At 35.6% G+C, this 15,934-nt stretch overlaps 1 protein-coding gene across 1 annotated transcript in view; it reads left to right on the forward strand.

The window, feature by feature from the left end:
* LOC136026694 (methylenetetrahydrofolate reductase (NADPH)-like) overlaps positions 1 to 15,934 on the forward strand; it is a 64,131-nt gene continuing 48,197 nt past the window's right edge. The window contains exons 1-2 of the mRNA XM_065703443.1: positions 1 to 216; positions 11,933 to 12,185. Coding sequence (XP_065559515.1) covers positions 11,959 to 12,185 — 227 coding nt within the window. The 5' untranslated portion in view covers positions 1 to 216; positions 11,933 to 11,958. The remainder of the gene's footprint in view (positions 217 to 11,932; positions 12,186 to 15,934) is intronic.

Raw genomic sequence — 15,934 nt, forward strand, 5'->3', positions numbered from 1 at the left:
TGCATAATATTCCCTATAATCTGCACGAGGAATATAGGCCTCACCGGCTACTCTATATTTAGTGAATCAGTTAATCAGTTGCTGTGTGTTAGTAGAGTTACACAATTATATTCTAGAGTAGCTATTGTATGGTGATTAAATCTGTGAAAAATAAATAATTTAATAGAAGACACTGGAATTGAAGACACCTACAAAGTTGTCTCCATATATCATAAGGTATTTTTTCATATTGCTTTAGGCTAGGCTACTTGTAGGACTAGTCTTTCTATCTTATTAAAACTTAAAACAAACAGAAATTACTTCGTATATGAAAGGCTGCTTCCTCATCAACGCCCCGCTCTTTACGCTAAAGTTTGACTCTTTCTCTTAACTCTTCTTTTTAAAACAGTAAAAAACTTTAGCGTAAAGTGGGGCGTTGATGACGAAGCAGCCCCTTTCATATACGAAGTAATTTCTGTTCGTTTTAAGTTTTAATGTTGCTCCTTACTTTCAGTTAAAAAAATTCTTTTTTTCATTTAATTATTGAACGTTTTTGAATCAATGCATGTTTTGATTTTGGCTCCGCAGAGGAATAATTAAAACGAAATTTGCATTTTTTTTTTGCTACATGGCTTTCTCATAATTTTGATCGAATGATTTTGAGAAAAAAGAGCGGGGGAGGAAGCCTAGTTGCCCTCCGATTTTCGGTTAATTAAAAAGGCAACTAGAACTTTTAATATTTTACGAATCTTTTTATTAGTAAAAGATATACTTAACTTATAAATTAGCTTACGTAAAGAACTTTTGTAGTCTCATGTTTTTATTACATATAATTATGAGGGGGTTCACCCCCTCGTCATTACCTCGCTCTTTACACTAAAGCTTAAATTTTGTCCCAATTCATTAAGAATGACCCCTGAATCACAAAAGCCGTAGAATAAATAGTTGAAATTACTAAAAATACTTTAGCGTAAAGAGCGAGGTATTAGGAGGAGGTGAGCCCCTTATATGGGTAATAATTTCTGTTCGTTGTAAGTTTTAATGCTGCTCCTTACTTCTAGCTGAAAAAAAACGTTTTCATATTTATTTTTTCATTGTTTTTTTAAGTAATGCTAGTAAATCCTGTGCTCCCTTCATGGAAATTTTCTTCCCCCATGACAAAATCCTCGATGGAAAGTTCCCCCAGCATATCCCCCTCTTCTCAACCCCTGCCCCAACCAAAAAATCCTCCTGAAAACGCCTGTAGGCTACACTTCCCAATAACCATTACTATATGTAAGCACTGATCAAAGTTTGTAACTTGTAGCCCCTCCCACGGGGACTGTGGGGGAGTAAGTCGTCCCCAAAGACATAGTTATAAGGTTTTTCGACTACGCTGAATAAATGACTATCTCAGAATTTTGATCCGTTGACTTTGGGAAAATAATTAGCGTGGGAGGGGGCCTAGGTGCCCTCCAATTGTTTTGGTCACTTCAAAAGAGCCACTAGAACTTTTTATTTCCGTTAGAATGAGGCCTCTCGCAACATTCTAGGACAACTGGGTCGATACGATCACCCCTGGGAAAAAAAAAACAAACAAACAAATAAACACGCATCCGTGATCTGCCTTCTGGCAAAAAAATACAAAATTCCACATATTTGTCGATAGGAGCTTGAAACTTCTACAGTAGGGTTCTCTGATACGCTGAATCTGATGGTGTGATTTTCGTTAAGATTCTATGACTTTTAGGGGATGTTTCTCTCTATTTTCTAAATTAACGCAAATTTTCTCAGGCACGTAACTTTTGATGGGTAAGACTAAACTTGATGAAACTTATATATTTAAAATCAGCATTAAAATGCAACTCTTTTGATGTAGCTAATGGTACCAAAATTCCATTTTTTAGAGTTTTGGTTACTATTGAGCGGGGTCACTCGTTGCCACGAACTGTTTGATAAGTGCCATAAAAACTAATATATAAATTCCCAGCATTCAGCTCTGTTGGGCAATGCTAAATCTTTGGACGGATATTTCTTTTAACAATATCGACTGTTTATCGACAGTCTTAAGAAAATCAAGAACAGATTTTAACTTTTAATGCCAAAAATCAATTCATTTGACACTTTCATGCTTCACAACTGTAAAAAATTAAACTTTTTCAAAGTGACAACTAGATAAATACAATCAATCCTGAAAAAAAATAACACAAAAAACGTGTCCCTTCAGGGGGAAAATACAAAAATTCTCATTATTCAATTCAGGGGAAACAATTCTGATTATAGTGGCTTCATATATCAGCTCATGGATGCTCTTGTAATGCAAGCAAATGTTGACGGCATATTTTTACCGAAATTGCCCCTCCTTAAGTGTTTTTCCTTGTGATTTTTATAACTATACGAAATTTCTTTTGTACTTTATAACTGCACTAATTACTAAAAAAAAATTAAAAAAAATGCATATTTAAGATCACCATAAAAAGTTTATTCTTTGATTAAGTGCTATCAATAGCTTAGGCTCTTATACTTTCTTTATTCACAATACTCGTTATTTACTTACCATTCATTGCAATGAAGAATTTGAGGTTTTTTTTGTTACTCCAACCGAATCACATAAAAAAAAATGTTTCTGGAAAACTGAAAAGGGATCACTCAGTTGCAAATTACAACTTATGTTTTGTTTATTAAGGGTCATAGTCTGTTGGGTGGCAACCAAGAATGGAGCAACACACATCTTTTACGTGGTTTTTCCTTTTTCGGCTCCTTTTTCTTTGGCTTCCTTTGGTATCTGAAAACGGTTTCGCTGAATTTAAGGATTAAAACTGTTAACTTACATTAATACCAGGGTTGCCAAAACTTTTTGGGACTAAAGTGTCAAATGCAGCAAAAAGGGACACTTTTAGTGTCCTCCTAGAAAATTAACCAATACACTTTAAAAGTTGACAAAAAAGACTTTAAATGGTTTTCTCGCAACTCCAGGGCCAGATTTACGTTCTTCTTTTTCAAGTAAAAGCAAAGCGGTTCTTCAAATAAGTAAAATCCCATATAAAACCTCAAATCGCCTAATACGCGAAGAAGAAAAAGAATCGTACAATTTCCCGGGTTCTCTCGAATCTTCGGTTGTAGGCTACTAGTTATTCTTCTTCCGAGAACTCAATCAAGCCCTGTTTTTATTATGGCGTTTTCCGGCACCAGAGCCGGCTTTGCCGCTTTTTGGACGACAGTTTTTATTTTCGTCGTTTTTGGCAAAAAATTCGAAAGTGCAGTCTTATTTGAGGCTGAATCATTTGTGCTGCGTATCATTGAGGCTGAATCATTGTGCTAAGCAACACAAAATGTGTTGCTTAGTTTTACTTTTTCAGCCAAAATGTCTACTCTGTATGGCGAGAAAACGAAAACGACGATAAAACCTGTCTTCACTATGAGCCGTCCCAGCCGTCTCGGCCTAAAAAGTTTAGATAGGTCCCCCGGTCACACGGCGTGAGAACTTGAGTGGGATTTTCAAGTATACTTGAAAATTTCGTTAAGTTGACCTAAAAACAAACAAAAAAGCCGCATAGTTTTTTTTATTGCGTGTTTGGATCGGGTTCCTTGCCCCCCCCAAATACACAAAAATCGAAAATCGTGCGTCCATTAGGTTGACTTTGGGAAGAACCTTTTGAGGTTAACCCTCGTCCAAAAAATGATTAAGCAGCAGCAAATCAGATCCGGATCAGATAGTTTGCTACTAACCACTATCCAGGCCGCACCTCTGCATACTCCTGTAGACTACAAGTCATAAAACACCTTAAGCTTTTACTTACCAGTAGTTATATGCTTGCTTCATTTTTTTATCAAAAAAACTTTTTCTAAACTCTCTTGAGCAAGTCACATGTTTCACCACGTTTGAATTTTCGCGCTTTTGAAAAGGAAAGTAGTGCAGATATGATAAAACCTGAAAAGCACAAACTAAAAGCAGTTGCAGTTAAGAAAAAACTGAAAATAAATACATATGGTATTGATTTTGAAAAAATGCCAAAAAGTGTCCTTTTTTTCAAAAAGCTGCCTTTTTTCATCCAATAGTGGCACGGTGTCACCCAGAGTGAAAAAGTGTCAAAAAAGCACTTAAAGTGTCCCTTTGGCAACCCTGATAAATATACTATACACTCAAACCAGTGAAATTATGCAGAACTATAGTGAAGCAAGCTTTTTTTTTTCTTCTGGTAACATGGAAAAACGAAGATCGCTCTTCTCCGATTCAACAGAACCTTTGCATGCGTATTAACTATTTGTTTCAGCTTTAAATTTTCTACTATATGTTTTTGATATAATTTTTAATCTGTTTTAAGGGAATATTCTGCAAAATTATGTTATGAGAAATATTTTACATATATTATTGAGAGTAGACAATATTCAATACAAATTTCAGTTTTTGAAAATCAGTTTGAAAAATACGGTAAACCCGTAAGCAATATTCTACATAAGATAGATCATAAATATAGTGTTGACTTTGGTAAAGTATAGTGTTCTTTGGCTAAAAATCGTAATAATTTTTGAAAAGTTGGTGTCTCAGAAGACCGTAATTGTGATTTTGGGGCCCAGCTTGCTAATCTGATGATGTGACGGAAAAATAGATAATTTTTTTCAATGTCGACTTCGTTAGTTAAAATTAATTGTTTTTTGTCCAGATTGAATCTAAGACTCATCGTTATGGAGTTATTTTCCGGCCCATATATTCTTGTATATACAAATAGAGAATTGCAAGCATTTCCGTTTTCGTTGATCGGATATTTGAAATCGTGAATCTGTAATAGCTTGTAAACAAATTTGGGCTATATATTTGAACATTAGGGGGGTGGGGGTAAAGCATAGCATATATTAAATACGTAAACTAACCATTGCTGTATTTAATATATGCTATGCTTAACCCCCCCGCCCTAATTTGCAAATATATAATAACGGTCGGTGAGTTTACGGTAGTTTTGCAAGAGAGAAAAGATGTTCAAAAAGTCAAAATACATCTATTAACAATAGTGTTATGACCCAAAACAATTGTTCAGGTAATATCAACATTGACCAAAAACCCTGATTTGGAATTACTCTGTCTTAGGATAAAGAAAAATATGCTACTGGCTATTCAAATCAGAAACTTGTCAATATTTCTCCTAAAAATTATTTCAGGCTTTCAGTGATTAAATTAAAATCATTTTTGTCAACTGAAAGTGAGGAGCAACATTGAAACAAGAGAACAGAAATTTCCTCGCATACAAGAGGGATAACCCCTGCTCAATACTTCTCTCTTTACGCCAAAGTTTTCTTTTTATTCCCAAAATCTTCTGACTAATTGAACGGCTTTTGTGTTTAAGGAGTTGCTTTTAAATAATATGGACAAAAACTTAAAATTAGCCTTAAGACCGAACTGTTAAGGAGGTGGATCCAGCCCCTCACCTCAGATAATTTTTGTTCATTTTAGTGTTGCTCATTACTTTTAGTTGAAAAATTAGTTTTTCTTATTCAATTTTTGATCGTGTTTCAAATAATACGGGGAAATCCACCTTTTCTCTCCATAGATAATTCCCCCGCCCAAGATAATTTATCCTTGAAAAGTTTCTCTCAAGTAAGAACCCCCCTCCCCCAGGTAATTCTATCCCCAGTGAATGTTTCCAATGAAAATTTTGTGTGGACAATTCTGCCTAGAAAGTTGCTTTGAGCCTACTTTCGTCTGAAAAATACTTTTTTTTTTCCTTCAATAAGTTTTTCAAATCATGCCAGAAATGCTCCCTCCGCAAAAAGTTTTTCTTGGTAATTTTCCTCTCACATTGTCTGAATGGTAGGTTTATCCTGTGTGGAATCCCCTCGTGGGGAGTCTCTCCTTAAGAATATATCTCCACCCCGCCATGGTAATATCCATCTGACAACTTCAACTCCTTTGAAAATTTTACCTGAGCTATTTTTCTGAGATATCTTCAAATATGAAATTGAATTTTCAATGATGAAGTAGGCAAAATAAAATAAATTTCGTATGCGAATTCTGGTAATTTTCCCCGTGTATAGTTTCACTTTAAAAGTTCATCCCTGAAAACTTCTCTTCCCACGGAAAATTCTCCCCTTGGAAAAGCCCCGCCCTCGGAAAATCTTCCCCACAGAAAAATCACCCTCTCCCGAAAACATATGTTTGCTTCCCCGTAATAAATACCATAAGTAAACACTGGACATATCTCAAAACTTACTACCCTTTACCCAGAGAATTTCAAGGTAATGTCACCCCTAGAGGCACGATTGCTTTACCCTTCAACTATGCTAATCCACATGGATATTTCAAAATTTTGATCGGATGACTTTGGAAAAAAAGGAGCGTGGAAGGGAGGAGGAATATAGTTGCTCTCTGATGGTTTTGGTCACAAAATTGGGATCTAGAAGTGTAATTTCCGTTCGAGTAAGCCCTCTCCCGATCTTATATGACCATTGGTTCTCTGACAAAAAAAAAGAAAATTAACAGCATGAATTTTGAGTGCTAGTCTTCTGACACGCAGATTCATGTCCTTCTTAGAAATAACTGTACACTTTACTTTCAAAATCAATACTTAGACTTTACTTTTCATTAAAGCTTCTTTGATGGAGAGGCAGAGCCCATTTTCAATGGAGCTCACGAAAGAAAATTTTTCCCCTATAGAAGAGTTAAGCCTTGGACAAAACATTATGGTGCACCTGGGAAAGTGTAGCAGTGAGCTGGGTCCTTTAGAACTTCCAAGTTTTTGGGGGGACTGTTTAGTGTACATGGTTAAACTGTATGAGTGAAAATCAGGAGTAGGGTCGACGACAAAGACGACACACTGAAAGCACTGTCGCTTTGTATCCAAAAACTGTCTTGGGTGGAGACCACGATAGCATTCTGTTTCTGGACAGTTGATTTTCCCACCTGCTTGGGGATTCTGCGTAGCCACTGCAGAAGTGAATCTTTCAGTTTTTTTGGGCTGATTTGAGATATCGCAATCAGCTGCGCAAATATCGCAGCTATGTGCGATGCTAACAACTGGTTGTTTAATGCGTTTCAAGGAAATTATCTGGTGTTTTGGAACGTCAATTGACTCCTGAATTATACCTTCTGACAATCTGACATGCAAACAATGTAGATTCTGTTTTTATGCAGATTTGCGACAAGTGACATGAGCTAAGTCATTCTGTGTGAATGTATTACCTTGAATTCCCACATAAACGATCATTGGCATGCAAACACGACTATTCCGCTACATATATCGCAAATATCGCAGCTATGTGCGAAATTGGCTAAAATCTAACGAATTTCGAATTATAACGAAGTATTGTACAAGTTCTTGAATCTCAACTTCTCCAATAATTTTGATGATTAAATCGTTTCAAATCAATACGGTTTTGTCAATTAGATTGATTTTGTCAATTATAAATTATAGAAAACTATGTTCTGAAGCTGATAAACACCATAGGAATTGGTTGCTTGTAATGAAAGCAATAGAATAAAGTCTTAGAAGAAGTTTGAGTTGATGGTAAAATTAGTAGGCAAATTTAGATGGTTAGGCCTAATTTGAAAAAATGTGGGCCAATTTGTTTCATTTTATGCAGTATAGCACAAAAAGGGTTCTGCACAAAAAGGCATTGTTTGCACATAGCAGCTAACAATAGCAGCTCAACAATATGAAAGCTACTTAGTAAAAATATCTAAAATGGGTTTGACTCTTTCAACTCTACTTTTTAAAACAATAAAAAACTTTAGCGTAAAGAGCGGGGCGTTGAAGAGGAAGCACCCCTTTTCATATACGAAGTAATTTCTGTTCGGTATAAGTTTTAATGTCGCTAGTTACTTTCAGTTAAAAAAACTTGTTTTTTTTTATTTAATTTCTGAACGTTTTTGAATCAATGCATGTTTTCATTTTGGCTCTCCGCAGATGAATAATTAAAACGAAATTTGCATATTTATTTTTTTGGGCTAAATGACTCTCAGAGTTTTGATCGAATGATTTTGAGAAAAAAGAACGGGGGAGGAGGCCTAGCTGCTCTCCGATTTCATGGTTACTTAAAAAAGCAACTAGAACTTTTAATTTTACGAATGTTTTTATTAGTAAAAGTACACTAAAGCTTAAATTTTGTCCTAATTCCTTAAGAATGACCCCTGAATCACAAAAGCCGTAGAATAAATAGTTGAAATTACTAAAAATACTTTAGCGTAAAGAGCGGGGTATTAGGAGGAGGTGAGCCCATCATATGCGTAATAGTTTCTGTTCGTTTTAGATAAGATAAGATAAGACTTGCAAGTTTTAATGCTTCTCCTTACTTTCAGTTGAAAAAACTTTTTCATATTTATTTTTTTATTGTTTTTTTTTTAAATAATGCTAGAAAATCTTTCGCTCCCTTCATGAAAATTTTCTTCCCCCACGACAAATTCCTCCAAGGAAAGTTCCCCCAACATATCTCCCTCTTCTCAATCCCCCCAACCTAAAAATCCCCTTGAAAACCTCTGTACACTTCCAAATAACCATTACTATATGTAAGCACTGGTCAAAGTTTGTAATTTGTAGCCCCTCCCACGGGGACTGTGGGGGAGTAAGTCGCCCCCAAAGACATAGTTATAAGGTTTTTCGACTACAGTGAATAAAATGGCAATCTCAGAATTTTGATTCGGTGACTTTGGGAAAATAATTGGCGTGGGAGGGGGCCTAGGTGCCCTCCAATTTTTTGGTCACTTAAAAAGGGCACTAGAACTTTTCATTTCCGTTATAATGAGCCCTCTCGCAATATTCTAGGACCACTGGGTCGATACGATCACCCCTGGGAAATAAAAAACAACTAACTATTGGTATCAAAATTCCATTTTTTAGAGTTTTGTTTACTATTGAGCCGGGTCGCTCCTTACTACAGTTCGTTACCACGAACTGTTTGAAAAGGCATATGAGAAAGGTGAAAGAAACTTAGTAATTAGGCTTAGTCCAGAGCCTCAATATTCTCCTTGGAATGCGTTTTGAAATAGGCCTACCTTGTTTAATTCCACTTCTTCCCCCTCCAAAGGGTACATAATTTAGGTGACATTTTACAATCTCTTTTAGGCTATTACAAAGGTTAAACCTTCAGAATTTAAATGTAAAACTCAAATGTGGTAGTAGCCTACAAAGAATTTCTTTTAGCAGGGATTGTATTCTGAAGGGGTTTGTAGGGGCGGGGCCTTCGCCCCTTTAATACTTTCTGGAAGTACTGTTTTCCGGATGTTTTCATTGACAAATGGACAAATATGATTACATTACTGAGATGGGGCCTAGTCTTGATGAACATGCTAACCTACTCGATGTTTCTTTTACCCTCTTTCCCCTAATCCAAAAATTGGGTAAAGATTTAGAATAGCGATTCTTCTGAAGGGGACATTCTAGAACAATAAGACATTTTTGGATTGCTAATTTAGTGTTCATTTTTATGATGTGTTTTTGCGTTTTTGAAAATCCAGAAGCTATTCTGCTTCGCAGTATTGTGTCCATACTATAGCACTTAGAAATGCTAATTCTAGAAGCGAATCCATTTCTGTTTGACCCTCCTCCTCCATGGGGCAAACTAAAAATGCGTAAAGTGGGCAGGGTTTTGAAAACGAGGGAAAAGTTGGGTTTGTACAATATAAATGAAATTATATTTTAAATACTAATTCCAGTTACCACTGATAATTTCTGTATAGTAGGAGGTCGAAAGATAGATAAAAAACTCACGCATCCATTAATGTTCGTATCTAAGATGGTTCACTTTTGCTTTCGAGTTTAATCTAGCCAGCTGTTTGTGAACAAAACAAACGTCCGATTTTGCTTACAGGTGACATTACCTATAGTGCGAAGATTATTAGTCCATGAGCCCCGCGGGCAGCGGGGCTCACGCTTCGCTCTATAGGTAATGTGACCTGTAAGCAAGCCCACTTTACGCATTTTTAGTTTGCTCCATGGAGGAGGAGCGTCAACCAGAAATGGATGCGCTTCTAAAATTAGCATTTCTAATTGCTATAGATGAAAACTATGCTGCTTCGCAGTATAGATTCCAGTTTAGACAGCTTGTAACGAAACTAAACAACTACCTTTTTTTCTAGCCTAGGGCTATGTAGCCATTAGTGGGCCGAAAATGAATTGTAAAATAAAAAAAAAAAAAAACATAAAAATGGACATAAAAGCCTATTAGCAATCTAAAAAAGTCTTAAGTTTTTGTTCTAGTAGCCTGTTTCCCTCTGAAGGGCTGCTATTCTAGACCTTTACCCTACTAGGCTATCCATGAATTTTCCCGTCGCTGGATGTCGTCGACCTCGCATGTTTGCCGTTAAATTAGTTTGAAGCTCGTACAGCCCTAGGCCATAAAAAAAACTAACTAAAAAATGATGGTTTTTTAATATGCAGCAAGTATCGATGAATCATCATTCCTTGTTTTCCCATTTTTATCTGTTTTTAATAGGTTTTCCTCATTTTTTTTTAAATAGCCTATTGCTGTAAGTCCATAGGGAGGGGGGTGGGGCTTGGGACAAATTTTCAAAAATGTGAACAAAACCATAAAAATGCGCACAAAATTAGCAACAGTTCTATAAAGTGCTGTTGTCTGGGACTAACCGTGGACATTTGACCTGTACAAATATATACGAACCCTTGCACCTCGTCATACCTATTGACCTCCGCTTCTCTTCTAACCCTATTCAGTTCCAAGCTAGGAGAGTTAGAGAATTACTTTGTCATCGTGCAGCTGGGTAGCCACTACTACCTTTCCGTCTATTCGTACATGCATCTTGAAAGTTTTATTGACATTTTTTTTCTTTATCGATAAAAAGTTTTTGGCCATTGGTGTCCAATTGGTTTCTATTGAAGTTTTGACCATATTAATGGCAGTTCTGGCTTCTCTTGCACCTGGGGGTATTCTTGATCGACGTCTCCCCCTTTTTTTCTCAAAGTTTTTAGGCCAAGTTTTGACAAAATTCTCAGTTATTAACACAAATTTCCAGTTATTAAAAGTTTTAATGTTAGTCCTTAATTTCAGTTGAAAAAGAACTTGTTTTTTTAATTTATTTTCGGAGCGTTTTTCAAATAATGCTGGGAATTCTGGCTTGCCACCATTAAATCTCAACCCTCATGGGAAATTCCTCCATGGAAAATTTCTCCCAAGTAAAATACCCCCCTCCCAGGAAATTTCTATCTGGAAAATTCCATCCTCGTTGAGAATTCTCCCTTTAAAATTCCCCCTCCGTGAACTTTCTCTCAGGAAATCCCCCTAGTGGGAAGTCGCTCCTGCTATTCCCCGATGAATTTCTCAGGTGAAAATCCCCCCTCTCGGAAAAATCCTCCGGACAATTCCAACCCCGCTGAAAATTTCCCTCGGACAGTTCCACTGGGACATCTCTATGTTTAAAATTGAGTCGGCCGAAAGAAAGTAAGACAAATACAAAGAATTTTCTATAGGAATTCTTTCAAATTTCCTCAGCATAAAATTCTCCAGAAACTTCCTTCCTGACGGAAAATTCTCGACCCTTGGAACCATTCCCAAGCATAAAAATGCCCCATAGGCTAGGGAAATAAGATTTGATTGCGACAAAAAAGTTTTTGGTACTACTTTTTCAAGAACTATCTGACTTGTTTTTTACGAAATGTACTAAAGCGAAGTCTAAAGAGAATATTAACTACATATTCGAAAGAAATTCACCAATTTGAAAAAAAAAATCAATAAAACACACAATCAGCCAAGTTAAAAGAAAAACACTCCTGGTAGTACTTATAGGACAAAGTAACTGAGAATTTAAAGCTTTTAAGGAGGTGGGTACATAGAACCTATGTCCCCGCCCTTGCAAGTGTATGTACCTTTATTATCCTTAATTTGGTACATATGTGAAATTATAAAAATCATTAGTGGTACACGACTACAGTCTTCTGGTGCATAGTCAAGTCTCGGAATCAAGCAGATTAACCCAACTGAGCTATGGTATAGCAATGTAGTTTCTAACCGTTCTGAATTTTTCTTCTAGATTGACTTCTAAAAACAAAGGCAATAATGGTTGTTAAATCAGAAGTATCTAATAACAAGTTGGCCTATTTCAACAACAGTTCAGAAGACAGCGAAACAGAATTTCAAAGTAATGGTCGCATTTCTCCAGTAGAAAATGTCTACGAAAGTCTGATGGAGAAAATCAATAACAAAATTCAGGCCGGAGAGAAGTTTTTTTCATTAGAATTTTTTCCTCCTCGTACAAAAGAGGGGGCCGTGAATCTGTTGGCCCGGTAAGAGTGAACTCTAGGCTATCTTTGGATCAATAGCTTTTTTATGTTAATTTTTAACTAAATGAAACGCCGGAGTGTGCAAAAATGCACTACAGAAGAAGAAAAACAGAAGTATATTAAACACCAAAAATGCCATAGAAAGAAGAAAGTGCCATAGAAAAAATTCATACCAAGTTAACTAAGAATAAAATGAAAATAGTAAAATACTCCCCTTTAATAGGAATTCCTTTATTTATTGCTACCACTGTCCTGTGGTGGCGCAGTGGATTTGACCTTAGCTTGGTAAAACGGGACCCAGAGATCGAATCACGCTGCAGGAATGCATTGCAGGGCCGACGCAGGGACCTTAGTAGTCAAGAAGCGTCGTTAATTCTTAAATAAATTGCTACCACAACTGCTGTCTTTTTTCAAATAGTCGAGGTTTTTTTTAATCATTACGAGTCAAGAATTAGCATATATTTGGTATTCGGTAGCATCGAGTTACTAAAAACTATTGAACAGAATCTTGAAAATTCTGTTTTTAAAAGCCTAGAAAGGCTGTCCTTTTTTTTTGCTTTATATATATATATATATTTTTGTTTCTAGAATCCAGCGTTTAATCCAGACTTCCACTTAATAGAAAAGCCCACTGAACTATGAGAAGACTAGTGACAAACTTTCTCAAATGAAAGCACGTAAGGGCACGTTTTAATCTACAGATTATGGACAGGGGTACTTACGCTTTATAGCGACCACACTATGTTCTTGATCCTTAATGAAAAGGGTTTTCTCTGTCCACTTGGAGATAATCAGGTTATCCTGCGCAAGGTAAACTGTAACTATGCGGCTATATACTAATTAAATATTTAATATAAAGAGGTGGTTTGATACGGTTTTTCATATAATGCATTTTAGGCTGCCTACTTTCCATAATTCTCTGTTGGGTACTTTTGTATTATAAGAAACAGTCGAGAAATGAAGTTTGGTTAATGCGAATGAGGGCTAGGTTAGATTACACTTCCAAAGAGATCGCTTCTCGTAAGAGTACAAGGTCTTGGTGTTTTCATTGACGCACTATTTTGTTTTGGGCAACAACCCCTTATCCTGGAAAAATATAATTGTCTGTTGGTTGTTCCTTGACAAATCCCCAAATCTTAATTTGAAGATCCACTAACCGGTTATTGTCCTATCTGATTTTCGCGATCCGAATTCTCGAGTGTTTCTTTTATAATACATAAGTACCCTCTTTTTTTATTTTCCCTAATTTTATTGCTAAATTTTTTATTTTCATCATACTTTGGTATATTTTATTTGTAACTAGCTGTTGGAGTGGCGCTTTGCGCCACCCCGACACCTAGTTGGTGGGGGCGCTTCGTGCCCCCCCCAAGCCCCCCTCGCGGGTAAGTCGTTACGCGCCATATTAGTTACGCGCCATTGTAGTTGTGTCCCTATGTCCCACCTGTGAATATAGATAGATAGATATATATATATATATATATATATATATATATATATATATATATATATATATATATATATATATATATATATATATATATATAAAGGTTCTTAAAAATAGACAGTTACTAATTTATCACTTAATTTAGTGTTTGATAATTTAAAAACTGTTATAAAGAAATCTTTCCTCTTATCTAGTAAAAGGTTCTTAAAAATAGACAGTTACTAATTTATCACTTAATTTAGTGTTTGATAATTTAAAAACTGTTATAAAGAAATCTTTCCTCTTATCTAGTTAAAGGTTCTTAAAAAATAGACAGTTACTAATTTATCCCTTAATTTAGTGTTTGATAATTTAAAAACTGTTATAAAGAAATCTTTCCTCTTATCTAGTAAAAGGTTCTTAAAAATAGACAGTTATAATAAAAAAGCCATATGGACAAACTGCTTTAATACTACAGTTAACTTGAGATGTTAAAGCTTGGATATGATTTTTGAGTTATTGGAATTTGTTTTATACAATACTTATATAAGATTTGGGGGTGATTTGTACAAGCAAATTATGGGAATTCCCATGGGGGGGAATGCCAGCCCATTTATAGCTGACTTGTTTTTAAGTCAACTAGAATATAAATATATGATGGATAAGAATAATCCAATTAATTTAAAACATGCTTTGTCAAATAATAAAAGATATTTAGATGATATTTTGGTCTTAAATTGTAAGGATTTCATTGATATTTCTAAAAATATATATCCATCAGAGCTTATTCTTGAGCCTAGTCATGGCACTGGTCATGAAGATCATTTCTTAGATATAAATATTAATATTTGTGATAATAATAAATTAAGTTTTAAAATGTATAATAAAACGGATGATTTTGATTTTGAAGTGATTAGTTTCCCATTCCCTGAAAGTAATATACACTCAAATATCACATATTCAGCGTTTTTCTCGCAGTTACTTCGTTATGCAAGGATTTGTAGTAATTATATTGATTTTAAAAATAGATGTAAAATCTTAAGCCAAAAATTGATATCAAGAGGTTTTTCTGCAAATAAATTAACTTGGCAATTTAAAAAATTTAGTTTTCATTATAACGAACTTTTAAATAAATATCAAAAGAATTATCTAGAAATACTTAAAGAAATTTTTAACTAATTTCGGAGGTTCGAGAAATGTTGTCACAGCGCCATTTATTTTGAATTGTGTTTCTAATTGAGCGCATTTTTAAAAAAATTAGCCACATGGTAAAGATGAATTCTGTAATTATTTGGTTCATTCAGGTTTTTTGCAATGTGTTAATATTTGTGATTTGGTAAAATTTATAATATTTAGTTTACCTATTGTTGCTAAAGGGAGGGATATATTAACAGGATAAGCTTGTTTTGGTTTTACTTGGTTGTTTTACATTTGCTGTTTTTTATGGCACTTGGTATTAACCAAGTGACATATAGCAGTCGCCAATTCTGTCGGTCTGTCTGTCTGTCGGTCTGTCGGTCTGTCTGTCCCGGTTTTGCTACTTTAGGCACTTCCAGGTAAGCTAGGACGATGAAATTTGGCAAGCGTATCAGGGAGCGCACCAGATTAAATTAGAAATAGTCGTTTTCCTGATTTGACCATCTGGGGGGGAGTGGGGGCCCGGTTAATTCGCAAAAAATAGAAAAAATGAAGTATTTTTAACTTATCAGCGGGTATTTGGATCTTAATGAAATTTCATGTTTGGAATGATATTGTGTCTTAGAGCTCTTATTTTAAATCCCGACCGGATCTGATGACATTGGGGGGAGTCGGAGGGGGAAAACCTAAAGTCCCGGTTTTGCTACTTTAGGCACTTCCAGGTAAGCTAGGACGATGAAATTTGGCAAACGTATCAGGGACCGGACCAGATTAAATTAGAAATAGTCGTTTTCCCGATTTGACCATCTGGGGGGGGGAGTAGGGGCCGGTTAATTCGGAAAAATAGAAAAAATGAAGTATTTTTAACTTATGAGCGGGTGATTGGATCTTAATGAAATTTGATGTTTGGAATGATATTGTGTCTCAGAGCTCTTATTTTAAATCCCGACTGGGTCTGATGACATTGGGGGGAGTTGGAGGGGGGGAAACCTAAAATCTTGGAAAACACTTAGAGTAGAGGGATCGGGATGAAACTTGATGGGAAAAATAAGCGCAAGTCCTAGATACATGATTGACATAATCGGAACTTATTTGTTCTCTTTGGGGTAGTTGGGGGGGGAGTAAGTCTTAAAAATTAGAAAAATGAGGTATTTTCAACTTGCGAACGGGTGATCGGATCTCAATGAAATTT

Source organism: Artemia franciscana, chromosome 4, assembly GCF_032884065.1.
Source record: "Artemia franciscana chromosome 4, ASM3288406v1, whole genome shotgun sequence".
Classification (NCBI taxonomy): domain Eukaryota; kingdom Metazoa; phylum Arthropoda; class Branchiopoda; order Anostraca; family Artemiidae; genus Artemia; species Artemia franciscana.